This window comes from Dermochelys coriacea, chromosome 22 (assembly GCF_009764565.3).
Source record: "Dermochelys coriacea isolate rDerCor1 chromosome 22, rDerCor1.pri.v4, whole genome shotgun sequence".
Taxonomy (NCBI): domain Eukaryota; kingdom Metazoa; phylum Chordata; order Testudines; family Dermochelyidae; genus Dermochelys; species Dermochelys coriacea.
This window is the reverse complement of record NC_050089.1, coordinates 3,447,155-3,462,718: the sequence shown is the minus strand read 5'-3', so window position 1 is coordinate 3,462,718 and position 15,564 is coordinate 3,447,155. Positions and strand designations below refer to the sequence as shown.

General features: G+C 51.2%; 1 protein-coding gene across 2 annotated transcripts in view; it reads left to right on the top strand.

Moving 5' to 3' along the window:
• KIRREL3 (kirre like nephrin family adhesion molecule 3) overlaps positions 1-14,673 on the top strand; it is a 760,787-nt gene extending 746,114 nt beyond the window's left edge. For both annotated transcript variants that reach the window (XM_038380572.2, XM_038380570.2), the window contains 2 exons: positions 8,023-8,109; positions 12,830-14,673. In XM_038380572.2, the coding sequence (XP_038236500.1) occupies positions 8,023-8,109; positions 12,830-13,273 (531 nt within the window). In that variant the 3' untranslated portion in view covers positions 13,274-14,673. The remainder of the gene's footprint in view (positions 1-8,022; positions 8,110-12,829) is intronic.
• The last annotated feature ends 891 nt before the right edge of the window (positions 14,674-15,564 follow it).

Sequence of the window (15,564 nt, the reverse complement as noted above, 5' to 3'; positions counted from 1 at the left end):
GAGAACCAGTTCTGGCTCCCCAATTCTGTGGCCTAATCTATACCATTCTCAACCCCAGCGTAAGCTAGAGCAGCCTTTGGGGTTCCTATAATTCCCAAGGAATCCACATACCCACGACCTGTCCCCACTACCTCAACATCCTGCACAATCCAGGGTGGTTGGTGCAGAACCTGGTACACTTGATTCCCATCTCTTCACAATGAAAAGGACTGTGGGATCTCTAAAAGAGCTGAGCAAATAATTAAAATCCACATTTGTCAAATAATTTCTTTGCGGGGGAGGGGGAGTGAACCCTACCAAATATATCTCAGGGCTATCTCTGAGCATAAGCCAGGCCTGCGTTCCACCCGCTCATGGATGCGGACGATGGACTACCTAGGTCACCTCTCCATTTGACGCACCTGGCGTTCAGCACAAAATCTCTCTGCCCAAGTGCCCCCAAGAGGTAATGCCACCAGACTCAGTGGAGTCATGCCAGGGATGAGGCTGGCGCCTTAATGTGCCAGTAGAAAGCCTCTGCCCATGGGCACGGCTCCAGCTTTATTCCTTTCTATGCTTTTCATGACATTTCTTCAATATAAATGTAACATCAATGTTTTTGCCAGCACTTAATGCAGATATTTCTGTCCTTGGCCCCATGTCTCGTCTCTCCTTGACAACGCAGTACGTCAAGTAAGCTAGCACTTTCCAGCCTCATAAGACTAACATACCACTCTGCACTCAGATAGCTCCTTTCATCTGAGGATCCCAGGGGCTTTCCAAATATCAGCCCATTAACCACCACCCCTCCACCCCTGGGATAGGAAATATTAGTCCCTCATTGACAGATGGGCAAACAGGGACACAAAGAGGACACGTAAAAAGAAAAGGAATACTTGTGGCACCTTAGAGACTAACAAATTTATTTGAGCATAAGCTTTCGTGAGCTACAGCTCACTTCATCGGATGCATTTGGTGGAATTTGGATGCATCCGATGAAGTGAGCTGTAGCTCACGAAAGCTTATGCTCAAATAAATTTGTTAGTCTCTAAGGTGCCACAAGTACTCCTTTTCTTTTTGCGAATACAGACTAACACAGCTGCTACTCTGAAACCTGTCAGAGAGGACACGTGACTCACTGCCAGGCCTGTGCTTTCACCACTACACCACATTCCCTCCAAGTGCTTTACAAGCCTTACTGCTTCCAGCATCTTTGGGCCAAGTAGGTAGATGAGCAGTGTGGTTGCCATTTTACAGGTGGGGAAACCAAGGAAGAGACGGTAAAGCCCAAATCTGAACAGCCAGTACTCAGTGCCGAAGCTAAAACTGGAATTGAGGAGTTCCTGGCTCCCAAGCCTGTGCTCAGACCATCTCTCTCTCTCATTCCCCTTCACCACACCTCCATCCCCCACCCCACCCCTCATACGTGCATGAATAATTCTCATGAATCGTAGGAATGAAATCAAAGTCTAGCCCCACTCCATGTATTGATACATGTACCCACCTATTTAAACTATGCGCCTCCACATTAACATGCTATTTATATACCGTCACTCTGGATGGAGTTTGATATGCATGCAGCAGTCTGGGGGCTGTTCATGCTGGCTCTGTCCTTCTCCAGTCTGTGTGGTAGCAGACGGAAAAGAAATCAGAACAGTTCAGTTAAAAGATGGGGACGGGCATCATTGATTTCTGCCATCAAAGCATAGCCTGGCAAGCTTCCTTCCTGCATCCCCCAACACATGCCAGCCCTGCCCAGGGAGGGGAGAGGGATGTAGGGGCCTGAGTTCTGTCTCCTTGGCCCATTCCATCCATGCATTCACTGCCCACCCCGGGTTTGCTCGGTGGCTAAATGGAGGACTCCTTGCTCCAGAGCTGTCAATTTAGCACCTTTCAGCAGCACGCAACATGCATTTTCTCAGTTCGGAGCTAGCCCGGCTGTGCTTCTGGTCCGGGGCAAGGGCAGGGCATCACTTTGCACCAGGGCCCAGGCAGGAATCGCTGAACCACCTATTTGCTGTCGGATGAAAGAGAGAGAAAGGAAAGCAAATGAATTTCCCCCGCCAGCTAATGATGAAGTGAGATTGTACTGAACTGAGCCACAGCGTAAACGTTAATAAAGGTCATGTTAATGACTGGCTTAATTCAGGAATTATAAATTAGCTGATGTGAATTTGCTTTATGAACTGCTCCTTAATGGTGCTAACCCTCATCTCGGTCAGAGGGCTCTCACTCGGTCTCACACACACCCACCCCCAAGCAGCTCTCAGCTAATGGGGATGCACTGCCCCCTAGCAGCACTAGGAAGTCACAGCAGCTAACAGATAATATTACCAGACTAGAGTGAAGAGCCACCTCTCTGTAATTAATGTGGTGGACGTGGCACAGAATCGGACTTTGAGCATTTTGTCAGCTGGCTAAGCCTCACTGTTAGGAGTCTGGCCCCATGACCACATCAACCCTTGGAAGAAGAGTAAAGGGGACTGTTTCATAAGAAGGAAGTGAGGGGAACTGGGCACTAGGATGCCTAGGTGTACCCCCAGTCCTGTCATGAAATCACAGTGACCTTAGGAAGTCACTCAACTCGGTACCTCAGTTTACCCCTCTGGGTGATAATATTTACCCACTCCCTCCCAGGGTGGTATGGCTTACCCAATCAGTAAAGCACAACCTTGGGGCAGGGCATGTCTTTTTGCTCTCTTTGTACAGCGCCTTGCCCAAGGGGTCCTAGTCCGTGATGTGGGCTCCGAGATGCTACCTCGGTACAGGTATTAAATCTGTTTCTAAACCCTTCCCTTATGGTTAGACATCACTCAGCGTATGAACAAGGTTCCACCCTCCCGGACAATTGTGCTCTTTGCCAGAATGGCTCCCTTGTTGTGTTTCAATAAAGGTCACTGTTTCACCAAGATAGGTTGTTGTTCTAGCGCTCAACCCCCACCCTGGAAGACCAATGGACGGTACTCTGTCTGGCCCCTGCCCTTTGGCCCGTCCAACGCAGATAGCCCTACAAGGAGTTCAAGCTCCCCACAGCACAGCTCTGAGGGTCAGTGGAACTCACACGCCCTCCCGCCGTGGCACAGCCCCCAGGGAAGGACGGGGAATCCATGAGAAGAAGCGGGTCAGATGGAAAGCAGCAGGGAATGACAAAGCGTTATCATCATTTGGGCGGGGGTTGGGGATTTCACGGTCTGTTGCTTGAAGTCCTCTCTGAGGAGCCTGCAATGAATATTAGTTTGTCTCATCACTTTCCCTTCCCTGGTTAGCCAGCTCAGCTACGATTCCCTCCACAGCGTGTCAACAGGGAGCAGCAAGGGGGCAGACAAAACACTGCCTCAGCCGAACCATTGGCGTAAGCAGGTTTCACGTCAGTGAAGCCAAGAGTCTCCTAGAAGTTAAGGCCAGAAGGGACCGTCATGATCACCTAGTACAACTCCTGCACATTGCAGACCACCATCTCCACCTGGGGCCGAGCCAGCTGTGCGTATGGATCTGTGGGAAATAATGCTGATTCCCACCCCGGCATCACTCCGCGGCCAAGTGACTGTATTCTTTATATTCGCAACCCTGGGACACCTCCTCCCTGGCTCAGAACAGTGCTACAGCTCGGGAGAGCCGTGTCCGATGGCTGCATTCCCTCTCCAATCAGCCAGCAGGAAGTACTCACATAGCAATGCAACACCCATCGCCTTCCTCCTTGCCCTGAGCTGATGCCTTTGTCACCAAGCTCCTCCAGGCCAGGCATGAATTCCTGCCCAGCACCATCCACAATGGCCTCGAAGCCACTGGGCAAGATACTGGAGTCCACATTCCACATGGCACCTTAACACCATCATGTGCAAGCAAACGCCAATGCAAGCTGGAAATTAGACCGTCACTAACCCTCAGAGGACTTTGGTTCTAGAACAACCTCCCAATGGGGGCAGTGAGGGTCAAACACCCTACTAGTTTTAAGATGATTCTTAATGAGTATCTGAACAGGATCCCATGACTGGGCTGCCTGTGATAGCAGGGGATGGGACTCATTGACCCAGAGGTCCCACCCAGTCCTCTCTTCTAGGTAGCTCTTCTATATCAGGAGGTCTCCAGCCTGTTCATTTTGCCAGCCACTTCACAGGGGAGAGATCATCAGACAACACCCTTGTTCCTCTCGCAGCCACTGAGTCTCAGAATGAAAGGGCTCCTTGGAGGGTGAAGAGTCAATACACTGCAGGCATGCGGGCAGCGCCGTTATTACATTACTTACCCACGCATAAGAGCAGCTCACTGGTCCTTCTGTTCCCCTACCACATGAGCTAAAGAAACGCTTTCATAACTGGTAGCACTAGAAGGTCCCTTACCCTGTAGTGGCTGTTCAAAGAGAGGGTAAAATCATACACAAAGTGCATTGCAACAGTCCAGAAACCAGTTTGAGAACTACTGCCATTTATTTAAAAGAACCCCCAAACGAGTTACTAATGGTGCCTCTGCTTCTTAATATGGAAAAGTTTGTTGTTGCTGTTTTAAATCTGGTTTACAATTCACCACCTATGCGGTTTGTTTACAGCTAGGCCAGTATAGCTTGACTAGGAGGTTCCATCGTATAGTTAGTTGCACTTCTATGTCTCTCCTACACTAGCAGTCTTTGGTTACAAACACTGCAGGAGAATGGCTAAGCCTCACAAATGAAAGAAAAATAAACCCTGCGCTTTCTGAAGTAGCAGAAAAACTTGAAACATTTCGAGTAGGTTTATAAAGCGGTACACACAAACACGCTCTGAATGTGGAATCTAACGGTCCTAACAGAGTCCCTTCAATTTAACATAAGAATTTAAGATGGCACTAAAACCGCCATGCAGCCAATAGAGCGAGCATTCCTCCTTTTGGTATTTTATCTGCCCTGAATTTAATCCTTTGACACACATGTATTTACCCTGGTAAATCAATGGAGGTTACAGGCTTTTTTCCAGCAAAACTCAGGTACCTTAATTTATTGCATTAAATGGCCATATCAAAGGCTTTTCAGAGATCATCAGAAAGTGCTGTAGGGTAAATTTCCACTACCACTTACCAGCAAAAGCAGCAGCAGAAGTCAGGTAATAATCAGCACTTTAGTGTAGATTTCCAATTGTGATTAGATTAGGCATTGAGTGGCAGTAAGTCCAACAGAAGGTCTGGGCTACAGCCACACAGAGAAAATATGAAGACTGTAGAGACTAAATCAATTTCTCGGAAGATAAAAGGCAGCCGGGAAAGTGGCGGATAATTATTCAGACCCACCTTTCTGAGGGAAGGGTAATTAAAGCCATATTCTAATTAATGCGTACCTTGCCCCAGCCATTCTTCAAAGAAAACCAATTGAGGCTGGGAGAATAGACTCAGATTCCTTGTGTCTGTCTCAGACAGGGGTGCCTGTCTTGGGAGGGGTTGGGGAGGGTCAGGAGATCTTGGAGCAAGCAAGGGGGATGTTTAAAAAAAAAAAAAAAAAAATCAGTCCCATCAACCTTCCCTCCCCGGGGTACTTTGGAAAGTCAGACGTAAGCTGTCAAAGACGGGATCAGTAAAACCTCTGGGATTCCAACCTTCAAGAGGAGCCGGAGTCAGAAAAATCACAGGCTTTGGAGTTAATTACAGCACTAAGAAAAGACCAAAACCGACCTGGGATTTTGAAATGTTGTTGGCAGCCAAATTCAGATTAGCGAGGAGGTACACTGCCTTCCAATCTTTGCAAAAGCCAAGCCAGTCACAGGCCGCTGTCATTAGCTTAACCCTTAGCCTCTGGGTGGGAAAAGACCGGGAAGCAAAGAGTCGTTTCCCTGTCACTCAGGGCAAGCAGCATGGCCTGCTTGCAGGGGCGCTGACTTACGACCAGAGGAGCTGGGTTTGAGTCCCCAGCTCAGCCACTGACCTGCTGGGTGACTTTGGGGACATCACTTCCCCTCTCTGGGCCTTCATCAGGGCTGCACACAGCAGTTTGTTATTGTAGGGTCTGTTTTGACTGCCAGGTTGTATATGCCGCTTTGTTAGCGCCGGGGCAACCTGAGTTTTCTCTCCTTTTAAAAGATTTGTGTTGAAGCCTATGTTTTGAAGTTAGATCTTGAGCTGAGCGATGGGATCAACAGGAGCAGATCAAATTCCAGGCCCATCAGCCTGGGCAGGGTCCCCTTAGCTACTCAACCAAAGACCACTCAGTCTTGGGGCTGCCTTGCTGGGTCAGATTGGGACAGTGCCGCCAGCCACCTGCAATCCCTGACCATCATTGTTTTGGACTAAGCCATGCAAGGAGCCATGTCCGGCCATTAGAAATCTCCTGCCCTGCCTGTGCCATTTAGAGGCCTCCTCCGTGGCCTTTCTCAAGAGCACAGAAACACCGGGGGGGGGGGAAATTATCAGCTGTCTGATAACTTGGTGCATTCAGATAAATCAACCTCTCTCTCTTCCCGAGCTCAGCCCCACCAGGCTCTGTGCCAAAGGCATTTGCTACTTACCCCACTATCTGTTATTAATGAGGTTCAAAGTCAGGAGAATTCCTCACTCCTCTGTGCCTGGAGCAATGCATAGACTGAGTCATGAAGACTCATGAGTAAGAGTAAGACTCATTTTGTCACAGGTATTTTTAGTAAAAGTCAGGGACAGGTTGTGGGCAACAAACAAAAATCCACGGAAGACCGTGACCTGTCCTTGACTTTTACTAAAAATACCCCGGGGATGGGGCTAACAGTTGGAGCCCTGACAAGGGCTGACTGCTGGCTACTGCTCCAGCTCCACCATGGCTCCTGCAGCGGGGGCTGGCCACCAGCCCCCGTGGCCACTGCTCCGGCGGCCCTGGGGACTGACCCGACCCCAGGAGCTGCTCCTGAGCAGGGCCTGACTGCTGCTCCAGCTCTGCCGCTGCCTTGGGCTGAAGCCAAAGAAGTCACAGAGGCCCATTAAAGTCACAGAATCCATGACCGAAACAGATCCTCTCTCATGAGTCATTCAAGATGGATAATGAACCAGTTATGGTACTGGGAACGGCGCTCTTGCTGGTGTCAGTAGTAATCAGCACGCACTTGTGTATGCATAAATGTGCACCAGCCCCCTCTGGCTGGAATTATACTTGTTCCTGTGTTTGAGATGGTCTTGCTAAAGACCTATAAGCGTCCCACCAGCTCACTCAGCAACTGGAACTGCTCTCCCAGCTCAGTTACCAGATCCCGCTGCATTTGACACTGCAAGGTGGACACACTCAGCCACTCCCCAGCTGCCCGTCTGTGTCGCTGCAGCCCAGAGCGGGTAACAGGGGTGCGCTAGTGGAGAGAGGTTGGATTGGCTCAAGCCACCTAGATTCAGTTCCTGGTTCAGACACTGTGTGGCGCTGTGCAAGTCCCATAATCTAGCCTGTGCCTCAGCTCCCTGCTCGCAAACTGGGGGTGACACCTCCCTCCCTCGCACACATGTATGGAAGCCAGTGGGGCCTCCTGGCTGGAGCACTGCATTAGAACTGTGAGGATCTGGGTCCTAGTCCTGGTTCTGCCAGCAGCCTGCTTGGAGACCTTGTAGGGTGACCAGACAGCAAATGCAAAAAATCAGGACGGGGGTGAGGGGTAATAGGAGCCTATATAAGGAAAAGAACCAAAAATCGGGACTGTCCCTATAAAATTGGGACATCTGGTCATTCTAAGGCCTTGCCCAAAGAGTGGGAAGAAACGCTGGGTGGTGGCACAGCAGATACTTGCGCCCTTCCCCTGAGGGGAGCAGAACCTGGATGGGATAAGCAGCAAAACCTCCCCTGCTGCTAGCACAGGAAGGAGTGTTGCACAGGTGAGTATGCTGTTATATCTTGCAGCCAGTGATGCCTTGTCTAGGAGGTTGGTGGACATTTGGGGAAGCTCCCTAACTGAAGTGGGGTGATTAAGGACTTCCTGGGGGGTGAGAGAGGGAACAGCCCAGGGTGCAGGGAGCAGGTTGCTGAGAGCTGGGAAGGTTTGTGGTGTAACTCAGCCCTCTGGTCACTGCACTGACAGGGCTAGATCCACTGAGGCCTCACCATCAAACTCACTGGGACTTGGTCTTGTTTTGCAGATGGACAGAGGTGAGTTCCAGCAGGATTCTGTCCTCAAGCAGCTGGAGGTGCTCAAGGAGGAGGAGAAGGAGTTCCAGAACCTGAAGGTGAGCAGCGGCCTGGCTCCAGCCTCAGGCACCTAAACCCCTTAGTATCATGCGTGACTTGCAGTAGCCCCTAGACAGGCCAACTGATATCAGGGCCCCGGTGTGCTAGGTGCTGCACAAACACAGAGGCGGAGGCAGTCCCTGACCCGAAGAGCTTACAGCGTGAACAGACAAGACAGAAGGGGAACAAGGACAGGCAGGGACTTCTCCAACCTCCCAGGCACAGCGAGAAATAGAACGGACGTTTGCTGACTGCCAACCCAGTACCCTGCCCACTGGACCTTACTGCCTCAGGCAACAGCCACGAGAAGCGACATTTCAGAGCCCAGCTCCCAGGGAGCAGCTGCAATACGAGATACAATAGGCAGGTGTAATAGCATCCGCTCGTTCCTCTGGACTCACCCACACGTCGCACAAACCTCTCAGCACTCACCGCATGCACAGAGGGTTGTGCACTGCACACCTCCCATGCACGCACCGCCAGATTGTCCAAAGAGCTTGGCACACTGGGAGGAGCTCTCCTTTGGAAATCTGGCCCCAGTTGGGAGTGCAGAACACTTGCAAATCTGGCCCCATGGTCTGGAGGCAGCAATCTCCACTAGACGCACTACAGGGGTAGGCTACACTAGAAGTGACACCGCTGTAGCATGTCTGGTGAAGACGCTCTGTACCGACGGCGGGAGAGAGTTCTCCCATCGGCATAATAAGACCGCCTTCACCCAGTCTAGTAGCTACGGTGGCAGAAGCAGCTCTCCTGCTGACACAGTGCTGTCCACACCGGCGCTTAGGTTGGTGTAACTGATGGCGCTCAGGGAGGAGGCTTACCCACACCCCTGGGTGACATCAGTTACACTGACATCAGTGGTCATGTGTACAAGGTAGGTAGGAGAGTGCTGCCACCTTCCCCTCCACATGCAGCCACGCCAGCCTGCAGCAGATCGGGCTGCTGCACATCAGCATGGACAAACCCCAGCCTCCCAGAGGGTGTTCTGCGGGAGGTGCCCCAGCCGTTCTCTTTGGAAGGCCGGCTGTGGAAGAGCTTTTGCCTTAGCACACCTGCCCGCCGACTCGGTCTCCCAAAGCAGAGGCCATGACTCGATTCTGCAGCAGCGTCAGGCTGCAGCCAACCCCACCCTACCGCCGGGCTGGGAAGATGGGTTAGTCCCATTCCCCTCCTTGATTCATACTTGATCGTGGCATGGCCTCCAAGAAACTTCTCCCTCCTCTCGTCCCCCATGTCTTCAGCGCAGGGGGTGTAAATACAGTCAGAGACCCAAGCCAGGAGGCATGGGAGTTGAGGCTGGAGAATTAGGGCCTGAGTCTCATTTATACTAAGATCCCTTTGCACCGCTCTGGCAGCATGAAGCGGACTTAAAGTGGGTGATCAGGCCCCACTGTCAGAACAGTCTAATGCAGCCTCAGGGCAAAGGAGAGAGAGGCCCAGTGAAAGGGGAGCAACCAGAGGCAGTTTAGTTAGAAACACTATTTGCAGTGACCTTTGGAGGTGTGGGGATGGGGGGGCGGGAAGTGGGTATTCCAATGTCTCCAAAACTCATTGTAACCCAGGAACAGGCCCGGGGTCTGCAAAGTGGGTGAGAAGCTCTCCCACATGCTGGTCCCACTGTTTATTTGAGGGCGAGAATGGGTAACGTGTCCCCTAGTCGCCCCTTCCCCAGCCTCCCTGGCCCATGCTGGTCACAATGCACTGGTCTCTCCCAGACACGAAGAGGCTCCCACAGCCTGGTGCCGCACGCGAGAGCCACAGGGGCATGAAAACCAGCTTGGGCCTTTCAACTCCCAGGCCCTTGGCCTGATACCCACATGCCACCCTCTTGGCGTGACAGCACCCCCGAGTCTCTCGGCTCGGCCCGCCCAGGGAAGGGGATCATTGCCCTCGTCTTCTGGGAGTGGGGAAATAACTAAGTAAGGTATCATATTTAGCCGAGCTGTTTCCATAGCAACAGAGAAGTAGTCTTCATCTCTCCAGTACGCAGCTGTCTCAGCCCTTGTTGGTTCCCCGAGCCCTCTCTATCTGGCTGCCGAAGGGGAACATGGCTCCATAAGGACAGAGGAAGCGTCAAAAGCCAGTGGGGACTTGCAGCAGAGACTCTTGCGTCACAAGGCAGCGGGAGCAGAAACTGCACCTGCATGAGCTTGGGGCCAGGCCAGCTGCAGCTTCTTGCAGGGAACAATCCTCTGAAGGATATGAGCAGCAGAGCCACCAAACGCTCTCTCCCACCCCCATCCTCACAAGCACTGGATTCCTTTGGGTCTTCTGGATGGCTCAAGGAACAGGGAATGGGACATGGAACCCTATTGCCTCCAGTTCCCCAGCTACAGCTGATCCAGGTCAGCAGTGTCTGCCAGCCGTTCCCTGGCTGGCGTGCTGTGAGTTTGGCAGGTCTCGGTGGAAAACAGACTGCAGGTCCTAGGGCAGCAGGATGAGTCTGTCAAGGGCCCACAAGTCAAAACCTGCCTGGGGGCCCAGTTACAGAACAGTTGTCCCTGATCTGGGGCTATGGTGTAGTGCAGACAGGACCTTTGCCATGTTCCCCCAAAGCACCAAGAGCAGTAGCTGGTCACAAGATTCCAGCTCACAGCCCATGTCCTCTGTGATTGATCTTTCCATAAACCTATCAGACGCAGCCCTAGAAACGCTTCATTTTGAAACAGTATAAATCAAGTAAAGTAGGGCCAGATCCTCAAAGGTATTTAGGTGCCTCACTCCCTTTGGTTTCAATAGGAGTTAGATACCGAAATACGCAGGAGAGGAAATGGAGCGGATACTTGATTCCAGAGGAAATCTCAAGCCAAAAGGTCATTGGATGGAAGGGGCCTAGGACAGCGGGAGTCAGTGATCATGAGGTTCTCCAGTGCTCCGTTCCCAATGTGTAACTTGGGCACTAGTCAACCGAGACCAGTAAGGGATTGTGTCACGCCTGTCCTACAATTCTGGGTGCCTTCAATGTTATGCACAGCGCTGACACCAACAGCCAGCCTACAAGCATGGAGGTCACACCCTGGCTTCCACCAGCCTGTTACTTTTTGCAGCTTAACATCCACTTGGTCCCAAATTTCCCCCAAACCATCTGCCCTGTAGCATCCAGGCCACCTGACTATAGCACTCACAGAACCTTTTTAAGTTCATTGCTCCTGTAAAGAGACTACACGACAGCTCATTAAGTTCCCAGGGGGTTGACAGACACTCTTATTTCAATCACAGCCCTGAAGTGCTATATAGTAAAAGTAAAACAAACAAGAAGCCATCAGCGTAAGTGCTATCAAGTAGAAAGAATAAAGAGAGGCTTACACACAAACAAAAGTAAAAATACACTTCTAAAACTTCACTTCAGCAAGTGACAATCTATGCCTGAGCAGCACTCTCACCTATATTCATTTCCTAGGGATATCAACCTTCCTGGCTGAAGGACCCAACATTCTGTGATTTCAAGAGCTCCAGTCCCTTTAATCCCCCATGTGATGGACAACTATGGGGTTCACTCCCCTTTCTCTTTATAGTCCAGTAACCTTTGAAAAATAAACCTAGACACCAGGTATAGACACCAGGCTGTCTTCCCAAAGTTCATTGACTCAGCTGTTCTTCCCTTCCTGTTGACTTTCCATCCCCTCATTGATTCCTATGTAAATGGGGCTTCCATTGTTTTGATTCCACACTGCTTAATTTCATTGCAGACAGGTAGATAGCTGCCTTCCCTCCTGCCTGGAGAAAACCTGCTTCTCCTTGTGTTGAGTCACAGACTTTAAAGAATAGCAGTGATCATCCATAATTCCTCACATGGTGTTAATATGGACAATTCACAATGATCTGAATCAATGGGTCTCAACCAGGGTTACGTAGAGATCTTCCAGCGGGGTACAACTCACCTAGATATTTGCCTAGTTTTACAACAGGCTACATGAAAAGCACTAGCGAAGTCAGTACAGACTAAAATGTCATACAATGATGTGTTTATACTGTTCTGTATACTATACACTGAAATGTCAGTACAATATTTATATTCCAACTGAATTATATGGTAAAAATGAGAAAGTCAGCAATTTTTCAGTAGAAGTGAGCTGTGACAATTTTGTATTTTTATGTCTGAGTTTTAAGCAAGTAATTTTAAGTGAGGTGAAACTTGGGGTACACAAGACAAATCAGACTCCTGAAAGGGGTACAGAAGTCTGGAAAGGTTGAGAGCCACTGATCTGAATCACGGTTGCGTTACAGGTTTTCATAAAAGGCCTTACTTGATACACTTGTATGGCACAGTAATATTGCATTCAATCAGCTGATTCAGTTGCTTATCACTTGAGGCGCAAACCCCCTGTCTTTATAGGTAAGAGGGTATCTGCCCCACTCACTGGGGTGGTGGCTTTGTTTACCTTTTATGTAAATGTACCTTCGTTGTCCCTGCCCAACAACCAACCTGGTCAGAGAAGCAAATATCCACTCCTTTGTCTAAGGCAGACTGGGCTTATGCCTTGTTTGCCAAACACATTTTAAGGACATAATTCTAGCACATATCCATACCTCTGTACACACAGCACACAAGAATATTAATGAGCAGTGAGTTATTAGTTTCCCAGTGCTACGTTGAATGCCACCTTCTGGGTTTATATTTAGGCGTTAGGTGTGGTGAGCAAGTCAGGCCTGACACGCGTTGCTGACAGACCCCCAAAGGGCTGCTGTGTCACAGTAACTTGTCTCTCCCTTAAGGACCCCACCAATGGCTACTACAGCGTGAACACCTTCAAGGACCACCACTCCACCCCCACCATCTCTCTCTCGGGCTGCCAGCCCGACCTGAGGCCCGCCAACAAGCAGCGGGTGCCCACGGGCATGTCCTTCACCAACATCTACACCACCCTGAGCGGGCAGAACCGGCTCTACGACTACAGCCAGCGCTTCGTGCTGGGCATGGGCAGCAGCTCCATCGAGCTGTGCGAGCGGGAGTTCCAGCGGGGCTCCATGAGCGACAGCAGCTCCTTCCTCGACACGCAGTGTGACAGCAGCGTGAGCAGCAGCGGCAAGCAGGACGGCTACGTCCAGTTCGACAAGGCCAGCAAGGCCTCGGCCTCCTCCTCCCACCACTCACAGTCCTCGTCCCAGAACTCGGACCCCAGCCGGCCCCTGCAGAGGAGAATGCAGACGCACGTGTGAGCGGCTGGGACGTGGCCAGCAGCGGGGGGCGGATGGCCAGGAGCCGAGGCCTTGGGTGCTGGGGAGCCCCCAGCAGCTGGGAGCTGCAGAAGTGATCTTGGCCCAAGCTTTATTCTGGTTCTAATGAGTTTATTTTCCAAAGCACTTTTGTCCACAGTAAAATGACACCCCTTGGCTCCTGTGGGCTGCCTGGGGGAGGAAGGGGTGTCTTGGGCAGCTCTGTTCCCCCCCCCATCCCCGAAGACTTGCAGTCTCCTTCCTAGCCCCGTGGGGCAATGTCAAACCTGGGGCCGTTGCAGGGTAGGGAGACGACAACAGCCGAGACCAAACAGATTCAAGCACAAAGGAAGGTTGGACCTGGAGGCTGGGGCTGTGGGGAGGGGAAGGGGCGTCCCCAGCGTCCCCAGCCCCCCAGAACCGGAAGCCTCTTCCAGGGCATTTTCCTCGTTGCCCCCTTTGGGGAGAGAGACGCCTGCCCCGAAGAGTGCCGGGAGCCCTGCGGCACTCCGGGCGCCCCTCTAGAGTTTTTTGTTTGGGCCGAGAACCACCCTGTGCCCGTGGCCCCCCCTCACATGAGCCTTCCGGCCTTTCAGCACTTACTTCACTTACCAAGAAGTCTCCGCACCTGTCAGGCCACAGGGGAAGCTTCCCACTGGCCCAGGGGCTAGCAGCACAGTGGCCTCCCCACACTCGCTGACAGGACCACACCTGCTACACCCTATTGGTCCCCGCCCCACTCCAACACCTCGCCTTTCCTCTCCTCTGCAAAGCCGATGAGGGAGTCGGCTCAGAGGCCTTCTCCCAGCGCCCTTCCTCTGACTTCCGCTGTATTCCCACAGCGGGACGCTCCAGGGAGCTTGCATCTCAGACCCACCGACATGCCCATCCCGCCGCTCGCGATCCCATGACTCTGAGCCGGGTTTTCTGATCACGAGAGGGTGTGGCTTCATTTAAGACAGTGCAACAGAAGCGTAACGGGCGGTGGTGTAACATAGGCGCACTGACGCTGCTAAATCGGGTTTTCTTATTTCGTTTGGTGTTCAGTGTCCATCATATTACAGCGCGTCTTGGGACTGACATAGTGCGAGGGCGACCGCCCCGCTGCTCCACAGCGGATCTCAAGCACCAGGGGACTCTGCCACGAGCCAGGAATTGTTGTTGGACACAGCACAACGGAGGACTGTCTCTATCTGAGTTAGGTATGAAAGTCACAGAGAGGACCCTCCCAAAGCAGGGGGCATGCCAGCAGAGAGCAATCTCTTACTGCTTCTTGTGTGTTACCACAGTAGCACAACTGGAAGATTAATACAAGAGATGTAACAAGCTCCTCTGCGCCTGGTCCCTTTCAGGTTATTTGGAAGCTATGAAATAAACATGTCCATTCCGGGAGGGCACGTACACCCAATTTCACTCTGCTTCTGTGCTTTCAAAATGGAGTTTCCTTAGGGCAGGCCTTGCTGATCCCAGCTGGATCAGATTTGATACAGTCATTCCCTTAAAAAGAAAAGGAGTACTTGTGGCACCTTAGAGACTAACAAATTTATTAGAGCATAAGCTTTCGTGAGCTACAGCTCACTTCATCGGATGCTGTAGCTCACGAAAGCTTATGCTCTAATAAATTTGTTAGTCTCTAAGGTGCCACAAGTACTCCTTTTCTTTTTGCGAATACAGACTAACACGGCTGCTACTATGAAACCAGTCATTCCCTTGGCAAAGATGGGAATCAGTTTGACAATCTCATGCCAATAGGCCAGAGTGTGAGGTTGATTTAGCTGTGGGGATCTGGCCTGGCCCATTGTTCTCATTTAACTTTCATATTACAGGGCTTTGGGCCCATTGTGCTAGGCACTATATGAACACAGAGGCTCCTGGGCAGAATTTGGGAGCGGGAGGGAGGGGAATTCAGGCCTACCCTAGCTCTGGACTCCCATTAAACACATCAGAGGCCATGGGACACTTCAGAAGGGTCAGAGGTTTATTGCTACAGCAGACACATCTAGGGGCGCTGCCCTGCTTCTCATGAGATGTAACAGGGCAGAACTTGTTCCATTTATCCTATTGAGCCATGTTTATTATGGTAGGATCTAGGGCCCCCATTGGACAGGGCACCGCCCAAACGGAAGGAGACCAGCCCTGCCCCTAAAATCTTGCAATCAAAATTAAAAATGAATTCTAGATGAAAAGTCCTCCCTTGCTCTCAGTAAAATAGCTCCGTTTATTAAAACTGAGGCAGCGTGTGGGAAAAAAATCAACTTTACTTTTCACCATTTGTTTGCTTTTGGTTCCTGTAC